This window comes from Hemitrygon akajei, chromosome 10, assembly GCF_048418815.1.
Source record: "Hemitrygon akajei chromosome 10, sHemAka1.3, whole genome shotgun sequence".
In the NCBI taxonomy this organism is placed as follows: Eukaryota; Metazoa; Chordata; class Chondrichthyes; order Myliobatiformes; family Dasyatidae; genus Hemitrygon; species Hemitrygon akajei.
In genome coordinates this window covers 145,578,475-145,601,668 of record NC_133133.1, presented here as the reverse complement: position 1 = coordinate 145,601,668, position 23,194 = coordinate 145,578,475, and the positions used below count along the sequence as shown (strand labels likewise).

The 23,194-nt window shown below is 41.3% G+C and overlaps 1 protein-coding gene across 4 annotated transcripts in view; it reads right to left on the bottom strand.

The window, feature by feature from the left end:
- The window catches only part of LOC140734775 (ELKS/Rab6-interacting/CAST family member 1-like), a 766,434-nt gene that overhangs the window by 704,106 nt on the left and 39,134 nt on the right, over positions 1-23,194 (bottom strand). For all 4 annotated transcript variants that reach the window (XM_073059261.1, XM_073059262.1, XM_073059263.1 and 1 more), the window contains exon 2: positions 7,359-8,173. In XM_073059261.1, coding sequence (XP_072915362.1) covers positions 7,359-8,027 — 669 coding nt within the window. In that variant the 5' untranslated portion in view covers positions 8,028-8,173. The remainder of the gene's footprint in view (positions 1-7,358; positions 8,174-23,194) is intronic.

Sequence of the window (23,194 nt, the reverse complement as noted above, 5' to 3'; positions counted from 1 at the left end):
ACTGTCCCTGTCTTCATCTTTAATCCGTTTCACTTTTAAATCTTTGGCTGTGGTTAGCGAATATTTGGGAGTTCTTGTGCAAATTCTTCCGCATCCTGATAATCAGTAAAAAAAATCATCTTTTTCCGTCATCCAAAAAAATTATCAGGGTTGCCGGGTGGCGCAATATAAATTTATAACCCTTTTCCCATAAAACTTTTTTCGCTGGGTTAAACTCCTTCTTTCTCTTCAAAAGGTCATAACTTATATCAGGATAGAAAAGAACTGGTTTCCCTTCTAACATCAATGGCCCGTTGGGCAGCCGCCTTCAGGATCTTTTCTTTATCTTGATATCTTAAGCATTTTATCAAGATTGATCGTGGGTTTTGATCAACTTGAGGTCTTGATCTTAAGGCTCTGTGAGCCCTTTCAATTTCAATTAACTGGGTTCCTTCTTCCATTTCCAAAATTTCCGGAATCCATTTTTGGAAAAAATTTATTGGATCCTCTCCTTCTATACCTTCATTAAGTCCAACAATCTTAATATTATTTTGTCTGCTAAAATTTTCAAGTACATCCACTTTTTCCAACAACCGTTTTCTTTCTGATGTCCAGGCAGAAATATTATCTTCTATTTTATTCACTCTATCAATGGTGTCTCCCATTATTTCTTCCAAGTTTTTAACTTTCTTGTCCATTTTGTCCTGTCTTTTCATCATTTTATCAAACATAGTCTTCATATTTTTAATATCTTTTTTTATTGCTTTTAATTCATGCATTATTTACACCAAAGTTTTTTTTATGTCTCCAATATCACCTCCAACCTTTTCCTGTTGCTCTTCTTTGTTTGTCTCTTCATCTTCGTCTGATTTATCCAGAGAATCTGATTCCACCTCATATTCACTTTCACTTTCAGTTCCGATCATAGCTGGGATTTGTAGTTTGGGTTACTCGTGTTTGCGCATGCCCCTTCCTTCACGCATGCGCAATTCCTGTTGCTCTTTTTTTTGTTGCCGCAGTTTCCTGTTCTGTATCGCCGGAGGTAAATTGCACTTGAGCCTGAGGCTCTTGCATGGCGGCCGGCCTTGATTTTTTTCCAACTTGTGTTGTCTTCAAAGTAGTAGTTTTCTTCTGCTTCTGTTTAGGAGACATATCTTAAGACAATCCTGAGTAGTTTATAAGTAATTTTTAAAAAGAATTTTTTACTTCACTTAAACATTATTTTACTGGTTTTTTACTGGAGAGCTGGATTTCCACGTCTCGATCCTACGTCATCACGTGACATCCCCCTATCACCTTGTCCAAATTACATTCCATTTGCCCTTCCTTGGCCTATGTTCCCAGTTTATTAAGTTCCCTTGGTATCCTCAGACAACCTTCTTCTCTGTCAACTGCAACAATTTTGGCTTTATCTGCTAACTTATTAATCATGTTACCTACATCCACATTTAAATTGTTAATATATAGAACAAACATCAGTGGACCCAGAACACTGAGGCACACCACTGATGATCACAGGGCTTCAGATCTGAAAATCAACCTTCCACTACCACCTTCTGAATCCTTCCACTATATCAATTTTGTATCCAGTTGTCTAGCATACCTTCGATCCAATGTGATCCAACTTTCTAGACCACCCTACAATGTTGTCTTACACCTCGTCAATACCTACTGCCCCCATCCTCAATCGATACTTGGTCAGGCCCTGGGAATTTATTCACCTTCTTGTGTCTCAAGTTCACCAACAAACCCCCATTCATAGTTTTAATGTTTCAAGATATCGCTCTTCTCTTCCCTCAACTCCCTAGCTTCCATGATCTTCTCCATGGTTAATTAAGTGCTCGTAATTAAAGGTGAGATCAGGGTAATAAGAGATGATACAAGATCCAAGGAGCAGAATGTTGAATCAATCTGGGTGGAGATTAGGAATAGTAAAGGGAAAAATCACTGCTGGGAGTTGTTTATCAGCCACCAAATAATAACATTACAGTGGACAGTGGCACAGGCAATAAATACAGAAATATTTAAGGCATGCAAGAATGGAACACCAGTTACCATGGGAGACTCTTACACATAGATTGGGTGAATCAAGTTGGTTGAGGCAGTCTTGAGGAGGACTTCATAGAATGCATCCATGATGGCTTTCTTGAACAGCGTGTTACTGAACCTACAAGGGAGCATGCAATCTTAGATCTGGTCCTGTGCGATGAGACAGGTAAAACTGGTGATCTTGTAGTTAGGGATCTTCTTGAAAAAAGTGATCACAGTATGACTAAGTTTCTCATACAAATGGAGGGCGCAATAGTTTGATCTAAAAATCAGTGTATTATGCCTAAACAATGGAGACTGCAATGGGATGAAGGAGGATTTGGCTAGTGTAGACTGGGAACATGGGTTATATGGTGGAACAGTTGAGGAACAGTGGAAGACTTCCAAAGAGATCTTTCACGGTGCTCAACAAAGGTATATTCCAATGAAAAGCAAAGACAGCAAGGGTGGGGAGAGCCAACCCTGGATAACTACCACTGTAGTAAAAGGCGGCATCAATTTAAAAGCTCATGCATACAAAGTTGCCAAAAGCAGTGGGAAACTGGAAGACTTGGAAAACTTTAAAAAGCAACAAAGAGCCACTAAGCGACCAATAAAGAAAGGGAAGATAGATTATAAAAATAAACCAGCACAAACTATAAAAATGGGTAGTAAAGGTTTTTATAATTATATAGAGCGGAAAGGGTGGCTAAAGTGAACATAGGTCCCTTGGAGGATGAGAAGGAGGAATTGATATTGGATTATGAGGAAATGGTAAAGGCTTTGAATGACTATTTAGTGGCTGTCTTCATGGTGGAGGACATGCTCAACATGCCAAAGAGAGATGTTATGGATGCAATGTGAGGTGAGAACCTCAATACAAAACCTCATTAAGGAGGGAGTGCTGAGCAAACTTGTGGGCCTGTAGATAGGCAAGTCCCCTGATCCTGATGGAATGCATCCCGGGGAACTGAAAGAAATGGTAGAAGTTATAGTAGAGGCTTTGGTGATGATTTACCAAAAGTCTCTGGACTTTGGGCAGGTCCTGGCAGGTTGGAAGATGGCGAATGTCATGCCTCTGTTCAAAACAGGATGTAGTCAAAAGGCAGGTACAGGTGGCCCCTTCTTTTTGAACGTTCGCTTTACGACAACTCGCTGTTACGAAAGACCTACATTAGTACCTGTTTTCGCTAACCAAAGAGGATTTTCGCTTTTACAAAAAAAAGACACCCGCTTTATACGTGTGTTTACCACGAGAAAGACTACAAATACCGTGAAGCCTTGTGCGGGCAGTTGTTTGCACATGAGTGTACGTGCCAATTTTTTTTCTCCAAATCGATTTTGGCTCGCCGTCTTCCTGAGTTTGATAAATGAAACTACATCGTATCTACAATATTTCTACTTTATATAGGGTGTATATTTATCATTATATTCCTGCTTTACTATCTGTTAGTGTTATTTTAGGTTTTATGTGTTATTTGCTTTAATTTGGTAGGTTATTTTTTTGGGGACTGGGAATGCTCAAAAATTTTTCCTATATAAATTAATGGTAATTGCTTCTTTGATTTACGACATTTCGGCTTACAAACGGTTTCATAGGAACACTCTACCTTCGGATTGCGGGGGGAACCTGTAACTGGAGGCCAGTTAGTTCAACATCTGTGGTTGGGAAAATGCTTGAACTTATCATTAAAGAAGAAATAGCGAGGCATCTGGAAAGAAATGGGTCCATCAGGCAGATGCAGCATGCATTTGACAAACGTACTGGAGTTCTTCGAGGATATAATGAGCACAGTGGATAAAGGGAACAGACGGACGTTATTTACTTGGATTTCCAGAAGGTGTTCGATAAGGTGCTGCAAAAAAGACTTATCCATAAGATAAGGATGCATAGAGTTGGGGGTGATGTATTAGCATAGATAGAGAATTGGTTATCTAATAGAAGGCAGAGAGTGGGATACATGGGTGTTAATCTGGTTGGCAATCAGTGGTGAGCAGTGTGCCACAGGGGTCAGTGCTGGGCCCGAGACTGTTCACAATATAAATTAATAATCTAGAAGTAGGGACTGAGTGTAGTGTAGCTAAATTTGTTGATAACACTAAATTGGAAAAGCAAGTTGTGCAGAGGATGTGGAGAGTCTACAGAGAGATATATACAGGTTCATTGAGTGGGTAAGGGTCTGGCAGATGGAGTAAAATGTTCGCAAATGTGAGGTCATCCATTGTGGAAGGAAAAATGGACAGCAGATTATTATTTAAGTAGTAAAAAATGCAGGATTCTGCTGTGCAGAAGGACTTGGGAGTGCTTGTGCATGCATCACAAAAGGTTGGTTTGGAGATGCAAAAGCTGATCAAGGCGGCAAATTAAACATTGGCCTTCACTGCGAGGGGGTTTGAATTTAAGAGCAGGGAGGTTATGCTATAACTGTACAAGGTACTGGTGAGGCCACACCTTCTGGTCTCCTTACTTGAGGAAAGATATATTGGCTTTGGAGGTGGTGCACAGGTTGATTCCAGAGATAAGGGGTAAGACTGTGAGGAGAGATTGAGTTGCCCCTGGGACTGTACTCGCTGGGATTCAGAAGAATGAGAGGAAATCTTATTAAAACATAAAATTATGAAAGGGGTAGATAAGATTGAGGCAGGAAAGTTCGTTTCCACTGGTAGATGAGACTAGAACTAGGAAACACAGCCTCAAGATTCGGGGGAGTAGATTTAGGATGGAGATGAGGAGGAACTGCTTTTTCCAGAGGGTGGCGAATCGGTGGAATTCTCTGCCCCATGAAGCAGTGGAGGCTACCTCAGTAAATATATTTCAGATGCGGTTGGATAGATTTTGACATAGTAGGGAAATTAAGGGTTATGTGGAAAAGGCAAGTAGATGGAAGCAAGTCCATGCCTAGATCAGCCATGATCTTACTGAATGGCAGAGCAGGCTCGATGGGCCAGATGGGCTACCTTTACTTCTATTTACAGATAAGCAGTATCATTCATAGACCTCACCTGGCTCCTATGGTTCTGTATGTAGACAAGCTCATTGATTCTTAAATGGGACCTATTTTCTCCCCAGTTAATCTTATGTCTCTTTACTTTTTTAACATTCTTTTCCTTCAAGTACTTGTAGATCTTTTAAAACTCACCTTTCAAGGATATCTCATATATGTTTTTTATTCTCTCAATTTCCTCAGGTGTACTCATACAAGTCATATATTTCAAGAGATTCACTTGCTCTCAGCTGCCTATACCTGGTATATGCCTCCTTTCTTGATCAGAGCCTCAATATCCCTCTAAACTAAGTTCCCTACTTTAGTCAGCCTTGCCTTTCACTCTAAAAAGAACCCGTTGGCCCTGGACTCTCCCTTCATTTCAAGGGAACATGGCAACCCTTGGAAGTTCACATACAGATACAGTAAATCAGAAGAGAAATCAAAATTTATTGCAAAATGATCATAAAACAAGAATAAAGTCATAATGAAAATTCTGAATATAGGCCTTTGTGGAGATCAAATCTAGAAAACTGTATACTCAAATCTCCCTACTCAAGGAAAGGTGTATTTGTGAAGCACAACGGTGGATCACCATATTTATTCCTAGATGGGGAAATTATATTATGAGAAAAGATTTAGCAGACTTTGCCCATATTATTTGAATTCAGAAGAATGAGGTGATTTCAATAAAACAAAATTTTGCATATATAGGTTCAAGGATGATTCACCAGGCTGGGGTTGTAAAAACAGGAGTCTCACCACAGGAATCATCCATTCAAACAAAGTAAGCTTCATCCAGAAGATAGTAAATCATTAGAATTCTGTACCTAGGATTTCTGAAATACTGGGGGGTTTTGAATATTAACAGATTGAAAAGTTATGGGGTTAACATATGACAGTGGCACAGAAGTAATATCTCAAGCAAATGATTGAGCAAGCCCAAGGGGCTGAACAATCTACTTCTATTTCTATTTTTTTTTGTTGCAAACTGATGCAAAATATAATATAGGTTTTAAAAATTACAAAAACAAATAACAGGTTGGAACAGAGAAAATATTTTCATTGCAGGAATGAACAAGTCAAATCCACAAGTACTGTACATGAAAAAATGCTCACAGTAGCATCACAGGTACGTAGGTACAGACAACACAATGTAAACTATACAATACAGTGAAGAGAGAGAGAAGATTGTGCAAAAACACCACAGTGCAAAAAAAAATGACAGAGACAAGTACAAGGTAGTGAAAGAGGTGAACTATTGAGTTCCATTGTTGAGGAAGGGGTTAGGGATGTTCACATTGGTTTAAAAACCTGATGGTTGTAGGAGAGTAGCTGTTCCAAAACTGAGGGTTGAGGATTTCTGTTTTCCATATTTCCTGCCTGACATTAGCAGTGAAACAAGGCATAACCCAGACAGCAGAGATCCTTGATGATAGATGCAGCTTCCTTGAAGTAGCACCTCCTGTGGTTGCTATCAATGGTTGGGAAGGCCTTGCTTATGATGGACCAGGCTGCATCCATTGCTTAGTGTGACCATTTGCATTCCTATGTGCAGGAAATGCTCTGCTAGACAATGACAACTGGGCATGTGCACAAGTAGAAGCCTTCAGTACAAGACAGACATCAAATTATACTAAATCATTTAAGGAAGGATTGGAAAACTATGAGGGCAAAAGGAAATGTAAGATTATACTTCTAGACAGAAGGCTCTAATAGAGCACAGTATCAACATGCATTGATTGGGTCATTGGCCAATCTGTACTGTACATCTTATGAAACCCAGGGCACAATTAGACCAGTACAAACAAGGATGTTAATAATTAAATCATAGCACATTCATAAAATACAGTTTATTATTTAAAATAATAAATTTGCATACTTAAATGCTTAAACAATACTCTCACCTAAAAACACAGGTAACAACAGAGACATTTATCAGCACAAACTTGATTCTTATCCAACACTGAATCCCTCCCAAAAATAATACTAGCTTCCCAAAACTTAATCTGGATTAAGGAAGTGTAATTTGTGAGGATCCATTGATAGGTTCACAAGGATCTTTTGGTATTTTCTGCAAATTTACATCTCTCATTTCATTTACACATAGGCAACACTTAATTAATTTCAATGTTAGAAATAAATCTTAGTTCCAATGAAGTTTCTGACATGAATGTTAACTGTTACTCTTCTCACAGATGTTGCCTGACCTGTTGAGTATTTCCAGAATTTCATGCTTTTATATTACACTATAGTTTATTTTTATCAATTTCAAAACCAATACAAAATAGTAATTTATTTCTCCTCACAAAAGCAAATAGACATTGTGCATTCCCAATATTATATTTCAACAAAGATGAATCCCACCTGATTTTCATCCTGTAGAACTCGAAATTGCTCTTTCCAAACAGTCATCTTAGCCACTTCATCTTTACGAAGTGCTCGCTCCTTCTTCAGCTCAGGACTCCAAAAGGTTTTGATACTATTCATAGAAGAGCTGAGCTTGCCCTCTTTCATATCAACTTCTTTCCGAAGCATGTCATTCTCACGAAGAACTTCCTTCAACTGCGATTGCAGATCCATAATTGTATTATCCCTTGCCTGCCGCAATGAGTGTGGTACAGTAGATGCTAGGCTCGTTGTTGGTAGGTGATGTTCTCCAAAAGCTATAGTATCACTAGCCACACCACTTGTGGCAATATTTGGGCTGCTTCCCATCGTAGTCATCCTAACACCAAATGGTAAGCGTCCAGAAGCTCTACCCAATGTCATTGTAGACTTGGGGGAATCTACACCAATATGATCATGGTCACTTAAGTACATGGGGCCAGATGTAGCATATGCAGCATTGAGTGATTGGATATTCTCCATGGACAGGGTTTTCCCACCACCGCTACCAGCACTGGTACCAGAACTGCCTCCAGTGCTGTTTGTTCGACGGTGACCCAGGCGCGGTGACCTTGGTAGTCTTGGCGAGCGTCCAGGACTCTGGTTACTTTCTTCTACTTTACTCATCGACCGTGAGCTTCCATGCATTGTTAAAGAAAATTCAAATACTTTCTTGACTGATTAAATAGAATTAGATTCTCTGTTTATCTTTAGATTTACAAGTTGAATAGCTTCAATGCATTCTGTTGAAATGTGACAGGACATCCATGCCAGCCAGGCCAATGAAACTGCATCTATTTTGAAACAAAAAAAAATTAGGAAGTCACTCATACACTTTCACAGCCTTCAAAATCTTTCAAAAAAAAAAGAGGCAGAATAAAGCCATGGTTACTCATAAGCACCCAAAATTTCCCAAGGAGACAATGGATTATACAGCAGCAGAGAGTTCAAAACAAGTGAGCGTGGGCAGTCAGGACATTCTGCACACCACAGATTCTGAGGAGACATTGGATTGTGCATAATTAATACCTGGCAAGGGCCAATAAAAAGTTATGTTTAAATGGAGTAGCCATTGTGTGAGTGGGTTAGTGTTAAAAGTGGGAAGCCGAGACTTTTGGCAAGGAGAGGCAAAAGCTGCAGGTAGAATTCTTTATTTAATTATTTCTTCCTCCTTTATTGCACAGTTAGACCAGTGGGGATGCCAGGCAAGATAGGGGAATACTCCTTGAGGGATGTGGGAAGACAGGGAAGACAGAGACCTCCAGTGTTCCCAACGACTACATCTACAAGTGCAGAGTACCCGTGTGGCTGTAGTACTCAACAGCAGACATCCCACCTCTCCCGGAAGTTCCGGGAGTCTCCCGCATATTGATAGCGGCTCCCTAATGCCCTCAAATTATATACAGTATGCCAGAAATCGATTTTTTGAGAGCGTGACAGAGAGAGAGAGAGAGAGAGAGAGACAGAGAGCACGGGCGCCGTGGCAGAGTATTCCAAAACACAAAAGTATAAAACGTACTTCACCCCAGACTACACTAAAGTATACCCCTGCTTAATAGGGGTCAAAAATAATGACAGTGTTGATCGCTGCACTGTTTGCAACAGTGACTTTTCTATTGCCCATGATGGGTTAAAATCACTGTTGAGCTGAGTTTAACAGGTGTCATTTGTTCATTAGCATAGCAAACGTTATTTAAACTACCGGTAGCTGGCTAGCTGCTCAGGAGCTACTCTATTGCAGACAACCCACCTCTCCCGGAAGTTCTGGGAATCTTCTGCAAATTGATGGTGCTACCTCTCTGAAATGAGTTTTTGCAGGGTGGGATGTCTGCAACAGGTATATCGCTCTGGATACTTTTTTTTTTAAAGGGGGGTGCGAGAGAAAGAATAACCTAGTAGAGGAGAGCCATAGTGGTCAGGTCTCTGGCACCGAGTCTGGCTTTGTGCTCAAAAGGGAAAATCTCTCTGAAGAAATCCTGATGGGTGTAATATACAAGCCTCCAAACAGTAGCTAGAATGGGGGTACAAATTACAACAGGAAATACAGTGCCTATAAAAAAGAATATACCCCTCTTGGAAGATTTCACGTTTTATTGTTGTACAACGTTGAATCACAGTGGATTTAATTTGGTTCTTTGACACTGATCAACAGAAAGACTCTTTCGTGAAAACAGATCTCTACAAAGTGATCTAAATTAATTACCAATACAAAACAAAATAATTAATTGCACAAGTATTCACACACCCCCTCCTTTAATATGGCACATCAAAATTCACTTGTGCAGCCAATTGGTTTTAGAAATCACATTAATTATTTAAATGGAGATTTGTTTTTGGAGACCTATGTGCAGTCAAGGTGTTTCAGTTGATTATAAAATACACTTGTATCTGGAAGGTCCAGATGCTGATGAGTCAGTATCCTGGCAAAAACTACACCACGAAGACAAAAGAACACTCCAAGCAACTCCATAAAAAGGTTATCAAAAAGCACAAGTCAAGAGATGGATACAAGAAATTTCCAAGTCACTGAATATCCTTTAGAGTACAGTTAAGTCAATCTAGAAATGGAAAGAATATGACATAGCTGTAAATCTGCCTTGAGTAGGCTGTCCTGAAAATTTGAGTGACTATGCAAGAAGGGGACTAGTGAGGGAGGCCACCAAGAGACCTACGACAATTCTGGAGGAGTTACAAGCTTTAGTGGCTGAGATGAGAGAGACTGTGCATACAACAATCACAGCTTTATGGGAAAGTGGCAAAGAGAAAGAAATTATTGAAAAAAAAAACTCACATGAAGTATTGGCTAGCCTCTGAAGAGATTCTGAAGTCAGTTGGAAGAAGGTTCTATGGTCTGATGAAACCAAGGTTTAGCTTTTTGGCCATCAGACTAACCAAACACCACACATCATCAGAAACACACTATCCCTACTGTGAAGCATGATGGTGGCTGCATTATGCTGTGGGGATGCTTCAGTGCAGCAAGCCCTGGAAGGTTTGTGAAGGTAGAGGGCAAAATAAATGCAGCAAAATACAGGGAAATCCTGGAGGAAAACCTGATGCAGTCCACAAGAAAACTGCGACCTGGGAGATTTGTTTTCCAGCAACACAATGACCCCGAGCATAAAGCCAAAGCTACACAGGAATGGCTTAAAAGCAAAGTTAATGTCCTGGAGTGGCCAAGTCAGAGTCCAGACCTCAATCCAATAGAGAATTTGTGGCTGGAGTTGAAAAGGACTGTTCACTTACGATCCCTATGCAATCTGACAGAGCTTGGGCAGTTTTGTAAAGTAGAATGGGGGAAAATTGCAGTGTCCATATGTGCAAAGCTGATAGAGACCAATCCACACAGACTCAAGGCTGTAATTGCTGCCAAAAGTGCATCTACTAAATACTTGCTTGAAGGAGGTGAATACCTATGCAATTAATTATTTTGTGTTTTACATTTGTAATTAATTTAGATCAATTCGTAGAAATCTGTTTTCGCTTTGACACAGAAGAGTCTTTTTCGGTTGATCAGTGTAAAAAAAAGCCAAATTAAATCCACTGTGATTCAATGTTGTAAAACAATAAAACATGAAAACTTCCAAGGCTGTGAATACTTTTGACAGGCACATATAAAAGAAATGCAAACAGGGCATTGTTATGAGAGTCGTGAGGGTTTCAATATGCAAAGATTCAGAAAATCAGGTTGGTGCTGTATCCCAAGAGAGTAAATTTGTAGACTATCTAACAAATGACTTTTTAGAGCAGCCTATGCTTGAGCCTACTTTTGGGGGGGGGGGGGGGGGGGAGGCAATTCTGGATTAGGTGTCGTGTAATGAACCAGATTTGATTAGGGACCTTAACAGTAAAGTTTAAAGGTACGATGCAGTGATTACAACTGTAAAGCATTCATCCTGTAGATTGAGAGGAAGAAGATGAAGCCATATGTTACAGTGGAGTAAAGGGAATTAAAGGGGCGTGAGAGGGGAGCTGGCCAAAGTTGACTGGCAGCGGACGCTAGCAGGGATGACAGCAGAACAGCAATGGCTGGCGTTTCTGACAGCATGCTAAAGATGAAGTATGCTAAGGGGGGGGGGGGGGGAATGATAAAACCACAGTTGACAAGAGAAGTCAAAGACAGCATAAAGGAAAAAGTGAGGACATAGAACAAAAGCTTGTGGGAAGTTAGAGGATTGGGAATTTCTTAAAATAAACAGAAGACACTAAAACCATAAGGAGAGGAAAAAAATGAAATATGAAGGTCAGTTAGCAATAATATGAAAAAGTTTTTTTTAATGTAAAAGTAAGATGAGAATGGTTATGCAGATGATGGAAAATGTGCCTGGAGAGGTAGTAATAGGGACAACAGTAGATGATCTAAGTATGTTGCATCAGTCTTCACTGTGGAAGACACTAGCAGTATGTGGGAAGTTCAAGAGTGTCAGGGTTAGTAGTGTGTGTAGTTGCTATTACTAAGGAGAAGGTGCTTGGGAACCTGAAACGTTTGAAGGTAGTTACATCAACTGGACCAGATGGACTACATCCCAGGGTTCTGAAAGGAGGTAGCTAAAGAGACTGTGGAGGCATCAGTAATGATCCTTCAAGAATTACTGGATTCTGGCATGGTTCTGGAGGACTGAAAAATTACAAATATCACTCTAACTCTTTCAGAAGTGAGGGAGGCAGAAGAATGGAAATTATAGCCAGTTAGCCTGTCTTCAATAGTTGGGAAAATGTTCAAATCCATTAATAAGGATAAGGTTTTGAAGTACTTGGAGACACCTGATAAAATAGGCCAAAATCAGCATGGTTCCTTAAGGGGAAATGCTGGCTGACAAATCTGTTGGAATTCTTTGAGGAAATGACAGGCAGGACTAAGGAGAGTTAGTGGATGTTATACATTTGGACTTTCAAAAGGGCTTTTGACAGGCTTTCACACATGAGGCTGCTTAACGAGATAAGAGCCCATAATATTATAGGAAAGATACTGACATTGATAAAAGACAAGCTGGCTGACTGACAGAAGGCAAAGAGTAAGAATAAAGGGGGTCTTTTTCGGTTATCTGTGGTGTTCCACAGGGGTCAGCATGGTACCACTTATCATGTTATGTCAATGATTTGAATGACAGAATTGATACCCTTGTGGCCAAGTTTGTGGATGAAATGAAGATAGGTGGAGAAGAACTTAAGACATTGGGAGAATGGGCAAAGTGGCAAATGGAATATTGTGTAGGGAAGTATATTGTCATGCACTTTGGCAGAAGGGATAATGGTGTAGACTATTTGCTTAACAGGGAGAAAATTTGAAAATCAGAGGTGCAAAGGGACTTGGCAAGTCTTATGCAGGATTCCCTAAAGGTTAATTTGCAGGCAGAGTTGGTGAACAGGAAGGGAGATGTAATTTTAGCATCTATTTCACCTGAAGTATGTTTTGTGCCCCTTGTCTACAAAAAGGTGTGCTGAGGAGTTCACAAGAATGATTCTGGGAATGAAAGGTATGAGGTAAGAGGAGCATTTGATGGCTCTGACCTGTACTCACTGGAGTTCAGAAGAATGAAGAGGGTTCTCATTGAAACCTATTGAATATTGAAAGGCCTAGATAGAATGGATGTGGAGAGGTTATTTCCTTTAATGGCCGGGTCCAGAACCAGATGCTACAGCCTCAGTAATGAGAGACATCCATTTAGAACAGAGATAAGGAGGAATTTCTTTAGCCACTGGAGAGTGAATCTGCAGAATTCATTGTGAAAGATGGCTTTGGAGGCCAAGTTTCTCTTTTAGTCATGTCATCATAGATTACAGGGAGCAGGCAAGAGAATGGGGTTGAGAGAAATAATAGATCAGCCATGATGAAATTACAGAGAAGACTTGATGGGCTGAATGGCCTAATTCTGCTCCTAAATCGTGTGGTCTAAAAACAAATGTTCAAATTTTGGCTAGAGTAGGTATAAATACCTGATTCACTCCAAAAAATTGAAAACAATGGAAAATATAATTCTTCCATTTAGAAATATCCTGTTATGCAAGAAAATCTGTATATAGTGTTAGCTGACAAATGAACTTCAAAAATGCTTAGAATCTCTCAGCATTGAAATATCATAGAAGGTGTTATAAAATTAGATAAATAAAGCATTAATCCAATAATTTGGCTTATAAGGTGATTGATATTAAGTCCTGAAAACATAGCACTTAATTTAATTTTCCTCAAGTTAGGCATCTCTGAATCTGAGCTCCTTAATCAAGGTGGTTGAACAAAATGAAATTTCAGAAAGTAGAAAAAGAACGCTCTATTTCCCATAGACCAATTGAAGTCTCTTGTGTTTCCACAGAAACGCTGTAGAAAAAGATTGAGGAACACGAAACTCCTGAAGACCTTCCGAAAACACTTGGAATTTCTTCACCAGACCATTTTAAAATAGCAAACCATTTTCACTGGTCTGTTTAAATTAAAGGTGAAGTGTTTTCCATTGGAAATTAAAGGTTAAAGTTATATTTCAATGAATAACAAATGTGATTAAATCCTCAATTTACTGAAACAAAAATAAACTTGACAGCAAGTGCATTGGCTTCTCCAATTACATTTCAACCAAATGACCACTCTCAAAATTAGATAACTTTAAAATGGATCACAGAAGTAGAGATGAAGGGAAGTAAATTAAATGAAATTCTGATCATATTCTGGTCTTATATAGAGATGGTGCACCAATAACCCCATTCTGATGTTACTTTAATGCCAAATCACTTGCCAAACCACCGTGCGAGAACTGTAATAATTTGTGGAAGGGCAAGAACTAAAAGTTTGGATTACTGGGACATTATGTTTAAATGTAAGTTATTATTAAAATATCAGTAACATTTTGATTAATTGTAAATCTATCATCCAATTGCCAACCTAACTTCATTATCAAATGTCATTTTTCTTCAGCAATTTTAAATTTAAATCTTAATTGTTTTTGACAAAGATTTAAAAATTGTTTCCAAAACCTCTGGATTTAATAAATGAAGGAATAATGAATATATAAAAACTGGAAACATTGTGTGAAAATAGTATGCAGACACAACTTAAGTTTTGCACTTTTTGAAAGGCAAAATGTGCTTCACAATGTTACAGTCTATCAGCATCCAACAAGTTAAAGCCAGAGAAAAGTAAACCAATCTCTTCTTAAATTCATAAATGGAGCATCCAAACTATCTTCCATCCTTTTGGGATTATATTAATAAATGAAGTGGGAGCTTGTTTTGAAAATTACACTTGACGATTTAACAAAAGATCATCAAATTCTTATTCTGCAAAAACTTTTTTTTGTAATTTTTTCATTGAAGTTCATCATCAAACAAACATTTCCATAAGATGTATTTCAGACATTGTACATATATATCATATAATCATATATATCACAAATCTCCATGAAGTATTTATCTGATGTATACACTTATAGAAAAGAGTGGAAAGAAAAAACAAGCAAAAGGAAAGAACTATGTACAAGTAGGGAGTGATCTCTATTTTTTACAATAGATTCATTGATTTGAGAGACTAAAATCAGGCCTATGAGGCAAATTGAATCAATGAGGCTTATGAATCAAATTGTTCCAGCTTATGACTAACAGATGCTGTTATCTTCTCCATTTTGTAAATGTCCATTGTAATTTCCATCCATGTATTTAAAGTTGGGCTCTCCTGTGATAACCATTTCCTAGTAAGAGTCTTTTTACCAGCCACCAACAGTATATCCATTTAATATTTATCTCTTTTCAACCATTCTTGAGGTATATATCCAAAATATATGGTCTTACTCTCTAAGGGTATTTCACATTTAAAGATGTCTTGTAGGGCATTGTGTATCCCCCTCCAATAGTTTTTGATAACAAGGCAGTCCCAAAAAATATGATAATGATTTGCATTCTGATTTCCACAATTTCTCCAGCAAACAGGGAGGTTACTTACTATCATAATGGGATTTCTGAGAGGGTGTAATAAAATATCTTATCAAGTTTTTCCATCCAAACTCCCTCCATTTCTGTGAACTGGTACACTTCCCATTGATATCTCCATATTGTTGTCCATTCTTCCTCAGATATAATTATCCCCCCTTCCTTCTCCCATTTTGTTTTAATGTAAGAAGTTGAATGTGTTTTAAGATTTGACAACCCCTTATACATGCTTGAAATAATTCTACTACCATGATCTGAATTATATGCTTTTCTAAAGAGCTCTATCAAGCATGTATTTGCCTTGGTTACATTTTTAAGCATCTTATTAACATACTGTCGCATCTGTAAATACCGATAAATATATTGTTTTTCTAATAAGTGTATCGCTTTAAGCATTTCAAAACTGAACAGAGTTCCTTCTTTCATTATGTTGCAAAGAACTGTTATTCCTTTAGCTGTCCAGTCCTTAAATCTACCATCCAATTTATTTGGTGTAAGATCCGAGTCATATGCACACCATTTAAGAATTGCAACATCTCCCTCTAGATTATATTCTTTTATAGTAGTTTTCCATATTTTAAGAGTCAATTTCACCCATGGGTTATCAATAGTATTTATGTACCTTTGCAGGTTGTTATCAGCCAAAATTGCTTGTAAGGGGATGGGAAGTACCCGCTCCTCAATGTTTTTCCATTGAGTGTCGTATGATGGGTTACACCAATATATCACAGCTCTCAACTGTGCTGCAAAATAATAATCTCTGGGAGACGGTAGGCCCCATCCCCCCTTTTCCTTTGCCAATTGCAAAGTTTTGAGCCGAACTCTAGGCCTTTTACCCTGCCAAATATACCTTGATAGCATCTTGTTCCACTCATTGAATTGATTTTGATTAATCTCTATTGGTAGGGTCTGAAAGAGATACAACAGTCTGGGCAGTATATTCATTTTAATAGACTCAATCCTTGAACTGAGACTGGAAAAAAGGAATCAGGTTCCATTTTGCCACATCTTAATTTTTTTTATATAAAGGCTGATAATTACATTCTGATAATTTTGCCAAATCTTTTGAACATAGAACATAGAATAGTACAGTACATTACAGGCCCTTCGGCCCACAATGTTGTGCTGACCCTCACTGCCTCACATATGACCCCCCCACCTTAAATTCCTCCATATACTTGTCTAGTAGTCTCTTAAACTTCACTAGTGTGCCTGCCTCCACCACTGACTCAGGCGGTGCATTCCACACACCAACCACTCTCTGAGTGAAAAACCTTCCTCTAATATCCCCCTTGAACTTCCCTCCCCTTAACTTAAAGCCATGTCCTCTTGTACTGAGCAGTGGTACCTTGAGGAAGAGGCGCTGGCTGTCCACTCTGTCTATTCCTCTTAATATCTTGTACACCTCTGTCATGTCTCCTCTCATCCTCCTTCTCTCCAAAGAGTTACGCCCTAGCTCCCTTAATCTCTGTTCATAATCCATACTCTCTAAACCAGGCAGCATCCTGGTAAATCTCCTCTGTACCCTTTCCAATTGGCATAATGATGCCCAAATATTTGAAAGACTCTGTGTGCCATGCCCAGGGGTATTGACTTTCAATTTCTCTTGGTGGGCTATAGTAATATGAAAGTAATTGGGTTTTATCTATGTTTTTTAAAAAAAAAACTTTTTTTATTGAGTTTTCAAATAATTTCAGAAAGAAGAAAAAAAATACCCTTCCCCCTCCCCCCTAACATCCCTATAGAAAAAGAAAGAAAGAGTGCCTGGATATCGGAAGATCCCCACATGCTCCACGGAGTTCGTAATAACTTTAGTATATATATTTATTTCTTACCCCAAATAACCAATTATTTTATCTTCAGAGCACCTATATATTTAATCCTGTCTTTTGTAAATTAAGTGCGCCAAATTTTCAAAAATGTTTCATATTTATCTCTTAAATTATAAGTAATTTTTTCAAGTGGAATACAGCTGGAAATTTCATTCTTCCAACGATCTATACTTAAGTATGCATCCGATTTCCAAGTAACTGCAATAGCCTTTTTGGCTACTGCCAGTGCAATTTTTATGAATTCTTTCTGATGTTTATTCAATTTGGGTTTTGATTTTATCACTTCAATATCACCAAATAAAAATAATTTTGGATTATGTGGAAGTTGTGTTCCAATAAAACTCTTAAATTTGTCCAAAAAGGTTGAATTTTAGAACAAGACCAAGTAGAATGTAAAAAAGTACCAATTTCTTGGTTACATCGGAAACACTGATCAGATAAATTTTGATTTTATTTATTTATTTTTTGTGGTGTAATATATAATTGATGTAAAAAATTATATTGCACTAATCTATGTTGATCTTGTATCCTGATAATTGACCATATTGTTCAAAGGATTGCATCAAATTAGGTAAAGAGTATGTTGGTTGCCCTAGATAAGTCAAAATGTCATCCGCATAACAAGCGGATATTCCCCTGATATCTTCATTTTGTCTGATGTATTGAGCTAATGGTTCCAGATATAGCGAAGGGTAGTGGTGACCATGCACAACCCTGTCTTGTGCCCCTTTCTAGGGTAAGACTATTTGATAAATATCCATTGATTTTAATCCTAGCAGTAGGATTGTCATATAGTGTCTGTATAGTTTTAATAATTATGTCTTGGAAACTGTGGTGAACTACATATACCTGTCTGGACACACCCCCTGCTGACTGCTCCCGTGGCTCCTCCCACAGACCCCTGTATAAAGGCAATTGGAGGCACTGCTCCTCCCTCAGTCTCCAGGATGTTGTGTGATGGTCTCTTGCTGCTGACTTCTGTCTTCCAGCTAATAAAAGCCTATCTCGACTCACGTCTCTGAGAGTTATTGATGGTGCATCAATTTTATTAGCTGGAATTTTAAAACCTGGAAAGTATTTTACGTCCGGAAAAATTGGACATTGATCCTCAAGCCCCAGAAGCAGCTATTACCTTTGAACTCTGGCTTGCATGCTTCCAATCATACTTGGAACAGACTTCCGTGACTGAGCCTGCTATCATGCACAAAATCCTCCTCTCCAAAGTCAGTCCGAAGGTATACTCCCTTATCAGAACCTGCTGACCTACCAAGGGGCACTGGACCCCCTCAAAAGACAGTACCTGCGGCCGGTGAACACCATCTACGCAAGACATCGCTTAGCGATGCGGCGGCAGTGGGCCGGAGAGTCGAGCGCTGAGTTTGTCTGAGCCCTACAGACACTCGTGCGGGCCTGCGACTGCAGGGGACTGACTGCTGAACAGCATGCGGAGCTCCTGGTACGAGACGCCTTCTTTATGGGGATCAGGTCAGTGTACGTGCACCAGCTGCTGCTGCGAGGCATGGGGGCTGCCATCTTGGTCGCCGCCATCTTGCCTGCCCGCCTCGTGCAAGGCATGGGGGCGGCCATCTTGGTCGCTGCCATCTTGCCTGCCTGCCTCGTGCAAGGCATGGGGGCGGCCATCTTTGTTGGCGCCACCTCACCCCGCCTCCAACCTACGGGTGCTTACCGGGCACCAAGACGGCGATTCAACTCTGGCCTCCGTAACCCTCGACCAAAGCGCTCCACACCAGCTTGCAAGATCAATGATGGACATCCTGGTGGAGGGGAACAGGACTAGCTGCCTGTTTGACATGGGCAGCACTGAGAGTTTTATTCACCCGGACACAGTGCAACGCTGCGGACTCGTGACACGGCCGGTAAGCCAGAGGGCCACCATGGCTTCTGGGTCGCATTCCACAGACATCCGGGTGGGTTGTGTAGCGACATTGGTGGTGCAGGGCACAGAATATCGGGACTTTGCGCTACTGGTCTTGCCTCAACTGTGTGCGCCTGTGCTATTGGGGCTGGAGTTCCAGAGCCACCTAAAAAGTGTGACTATGGCATATGACGGGCCCCTCCCACCACTCACTGTCAGGAATCCTCAGTTTTGTGGGACTTCGTCATATACCCCGCTACTGACCACACACACACCGACCCGCACATCCCACCCAGCACCATGCCGACAGCTGCACTACTGACACCACTTGCAGCCTCTCCACCCTCAAGATCCCTCCCCCACCGCTGTTCGCCAACCTGACCCCCGACTGTAAACCTGTGGCAACTAAAAGCAGGAGGTACAGCGCAGGGGACAGGGCCTTCATTCAGTCGGAGGTGCAGTGGCTGCTCAGGGAGGGGATCATTGAGCCAAGCACAAGTCCTTGGAGGGCCCAGGTGGTTGTTGTTCAGACCAGGCAGAAAAATAGGATGGTCGTGGACTATAGCCAGACCATCAATAGGTTCACGCAGCTTGACGCGTACCCCCTACCCCGCATCGCGGACATGGTCAACCAGATAGCTCAATACAAGGTGTACTTGACCACAGATCTGATATCCGCTTACCACCAGCTCCCCATCCGCCCAGAGGCCCGCCCCTACACTGCCTTCGAGGCAGGCGCCAGGCTCTATCACTTCCTGCACGTCCCCTTCGGTGTCACGAATGGTGTCTCTGTCTTCCAGAGGGAAATGAACCGGATGGTGGACCAGTGCCAACTGAAGGCCACATTTCCATATCTGGATAACATCACCATCTGCGGTCACGACTGGCCGGATCACAACACCAACCTCCAACGATTTTTCCAAGTGGCCAAAGCTCTGAACCTTACCTATAACAGGGACAAGTGTGTGTTCGGAACCACCCGACTCGCTATCCTTGGGTATGTTGTGGAGAACGGGGTCATTGGCCCTGATCCCGACCGTAGGCGCCCCCCTGTTAGAACTCCCTCTTCCCACCACCCTCAGAGCCCTCAGACGGTGCCTGGGCTTCTTTTCCTATTACGCCCAATGGGTCCCTCACTACGCAGACAAGGCCCGCCCCCTGGTCAAGTCCACCACATTTCCCCGCGCAGCCTTCAGCCACATTAAAGGGGACATTGCCAAAGCAACGATGCATGCGGTGGACGAGACCATTCCCTTCCAAGTAGAGAGTGATGCCTCTGACTTCGCGCTGGCTGCTACCCTCAATCAGGCAGGAAGGCCAGTGGCATTCTTCTCTCGGACCCTTCAAGGCCCTGAAATTCGGCACTCCGCGGTGGAGAAAGAAGCCCAGGCCATAGTGGAAGCTATTAGGCACTGGAGGCACTATCTCGCCGGCAAAAGGTTCACCTTGCTGACCGACCAGCGCTCAGTTGCGTTCATGTTCAGCAACCAACAGCGGGGCAAAATCAAAAATGATAAAATTTTGCGGTGGAGAATAGAACTCTCCACCTACAACTATGATATCCTGTACCAGCCTGGAAGCCTCAATGAGCCCCCTGATGCCCTATCCCGGGGAGCGTGTGCCAGCGCACAGCTCGACCAGCTATACGCCCTCCATGCAGATCTTTGCCACCCAGGAGTCACCCGATTTTACCATTTCATGAAAGCCCGGAACCTGCCTTACTCCCTTGAGGACATCAGGATGATGACCAGGGACTGCCAAGTCTGCGCTGAGTGCAAACCGCACTTCTACCGTCCTGAAAAGGCGCAAGTTATCAAGGCCACTCGCCCCTTTGAGCGACTGAGAGTTGACTTTAAGGGCCCCCTTCCCTCCACCGACCGCAATGTCTACTTTCTCAACATTATCGACGAGTACTCGTGGTTCCCCTTTGCCATCCCCTGCCCCGACACCACTGCCACGTCCATCATAAAAGCCCTGCGCCAGCTCTTCACTCTGTTTGGATATCCCTGCTATATCCACAGCGATAGAGGGTCCTCCTTTATGAGTGACAAGCTGCGCCAGTACCTGCTGGCTAGGGGCATTGCTACTAGTAGGACCACGAGCTATAATCTCTGGGGAAATGGACAGATGGAGAGGGAGAATGCCACAGTGTGGAAGGCCACACTTTTAGCCCTTAAGTCAAAGGGGTTGCCGGTCTCTCGATGGCAGGAGGTCCTCCCCGAGGCACTCCACTCCATCCGCTCCGTTATGTACGTCCACCAATGCCACCCCTCATGAGCGCCTCTTTTCTTTTCCCAGGAGGCCTGCCACTGGGACCACCCTACTGGCTTGACTGACGTCCCCAGGGCCAGTGCTGCTCCAGAAACATGCGAGGAGCAATAAATACTCCCCGCTGGTCGAGAGGGTTCACTTACTACATGCGAACCCCCAGCATGCCTACGTGGTCTTACCTGATGGGCGGGAGGACACGGTCTCCGTCCGCGGCCTGGCGCCCGCAGGAGCAGCAGACCACTACCCCAAACACTCCATGGTAACTATGAACCTTGTACCCACCGAGGTGTATACCCACCTGACACCGCGCACACCAAGCCCTACAGAGACTTCTCACGGCACTCCCATACCGGGCGGCTCGCACACGCATGAGGGATCACTGACGCCTAATGGGCTGACACCTCAAGTCAGGCTGGATCCAGCACAACCACCGTCTCCAGTGTAAACACCACCGGCACTGGTGCGATCACCAACGGTGCTACGTAGATCGCAGCAACAGATTCGACCACCTGATAGACTTAATCTGTAAATATACTTGTAAGAAACTTCGCCCCATGGGGACTCTCTTTTAAAACAAAGGGGGGGGGGGGTGAATGTGATGAACTACATATACCTGTCTGGACACGCCCCCCCCCCCCGCTGACTGCTCCTGTGGCTCCTCCCACAGACCCCTGTATAAAGGCGATTGGAGGCATTGCTCCTCCCTCAGTCTCCAGGATGTTGTGTGATGGTCTCTTGCTGCTGACTGCTCTCTTCCAGCTAATAAAAGCCTATCTTGACTCACGTCTCCGAGAGTTATTGATGGTGCATCAGAAACCAAATCTATGTAAAACTCTGTAAAGAAAATTCCAATTAACCGAATCAAATGCTTTTTCAGCGTCCATGCTTATCACTACTGCTTCGATTTTTTTTGTATATGATCCATAATGTGAAGTGTCCTTCGTATATTGTCTTGTGTCTGGCGTTGTCATATAAAACCTGTCTGATCTTTACGTATCAGTATGGGTAGAAATTCCTTTAATCGTTTGGCCATGATGGAGGTAAATAACCTATAATCTACATTAAGAACGGATATTGGTCTAAATGACCCGCATTCCATTTTATCCTTGCCTTCTTTCTGTATAGCTGAGATTATCGCTTCCTTGCAACTGGGTGGCATTTGTGCCTTTTTTAGAGTCCAGTTCAGTGTGGGAAGTAAAACAGGAATTAACTCATTTTTAAATTCTTTGTACCAACTCTGCCATATACCCATCTGATCCTGGTGACTTGCTTAATTTAAGCCGTCAGCAGTCTTCCTTCTATTTTGTTCTTTGCTTAAAGTGGGTAACTAGAGAATTCAAGAAGGTGTCAATTTGGGTTATGCTTCCCCCTGGAACTTTGGAATATAGCGTTTTGTAAAACACTTCAAAAGCTTCTTGAATTTCACTTAGCTTATTTTTTTATCATTTTCGTTCTTGGGTCCCTAATTCTATGAATTATATTTTCTGCTATCTTTTTTTTCCAGTTTCCACACCAGTATTTTCATAGATTTCGATCTACTTTCATAATGTCTCTGTTTCAGAAACATTAAATTTTTCCTGATTTCCTGCGTAGCCAAATTTTTTATTTCATTCCCAATTCTTTTAATTTCCCCTAATGTATCCTGTCCCAAATTCAATTTGTGTTTTTTCTCTAGTTCCTTCAGTCTATTTTGTAATTCGTCTAATGTTTTATTCCTTATTTTTTTCTTATATGAAGATATCGCTATAATTTTCCCTCTTAAGACCGCCTTCGAGTATCCCAGAAAATGGAAGGTGAAACCTCTCCATTATCATTAAATTCTAAGTAGAGACCAATTTCTTTTTAAATTTATTCCTTAAAGTACAGATCATTGAGTAAACTTGAATTTAGTTTCCAAACAGTATTCTTTGGTTGTAGGTAAA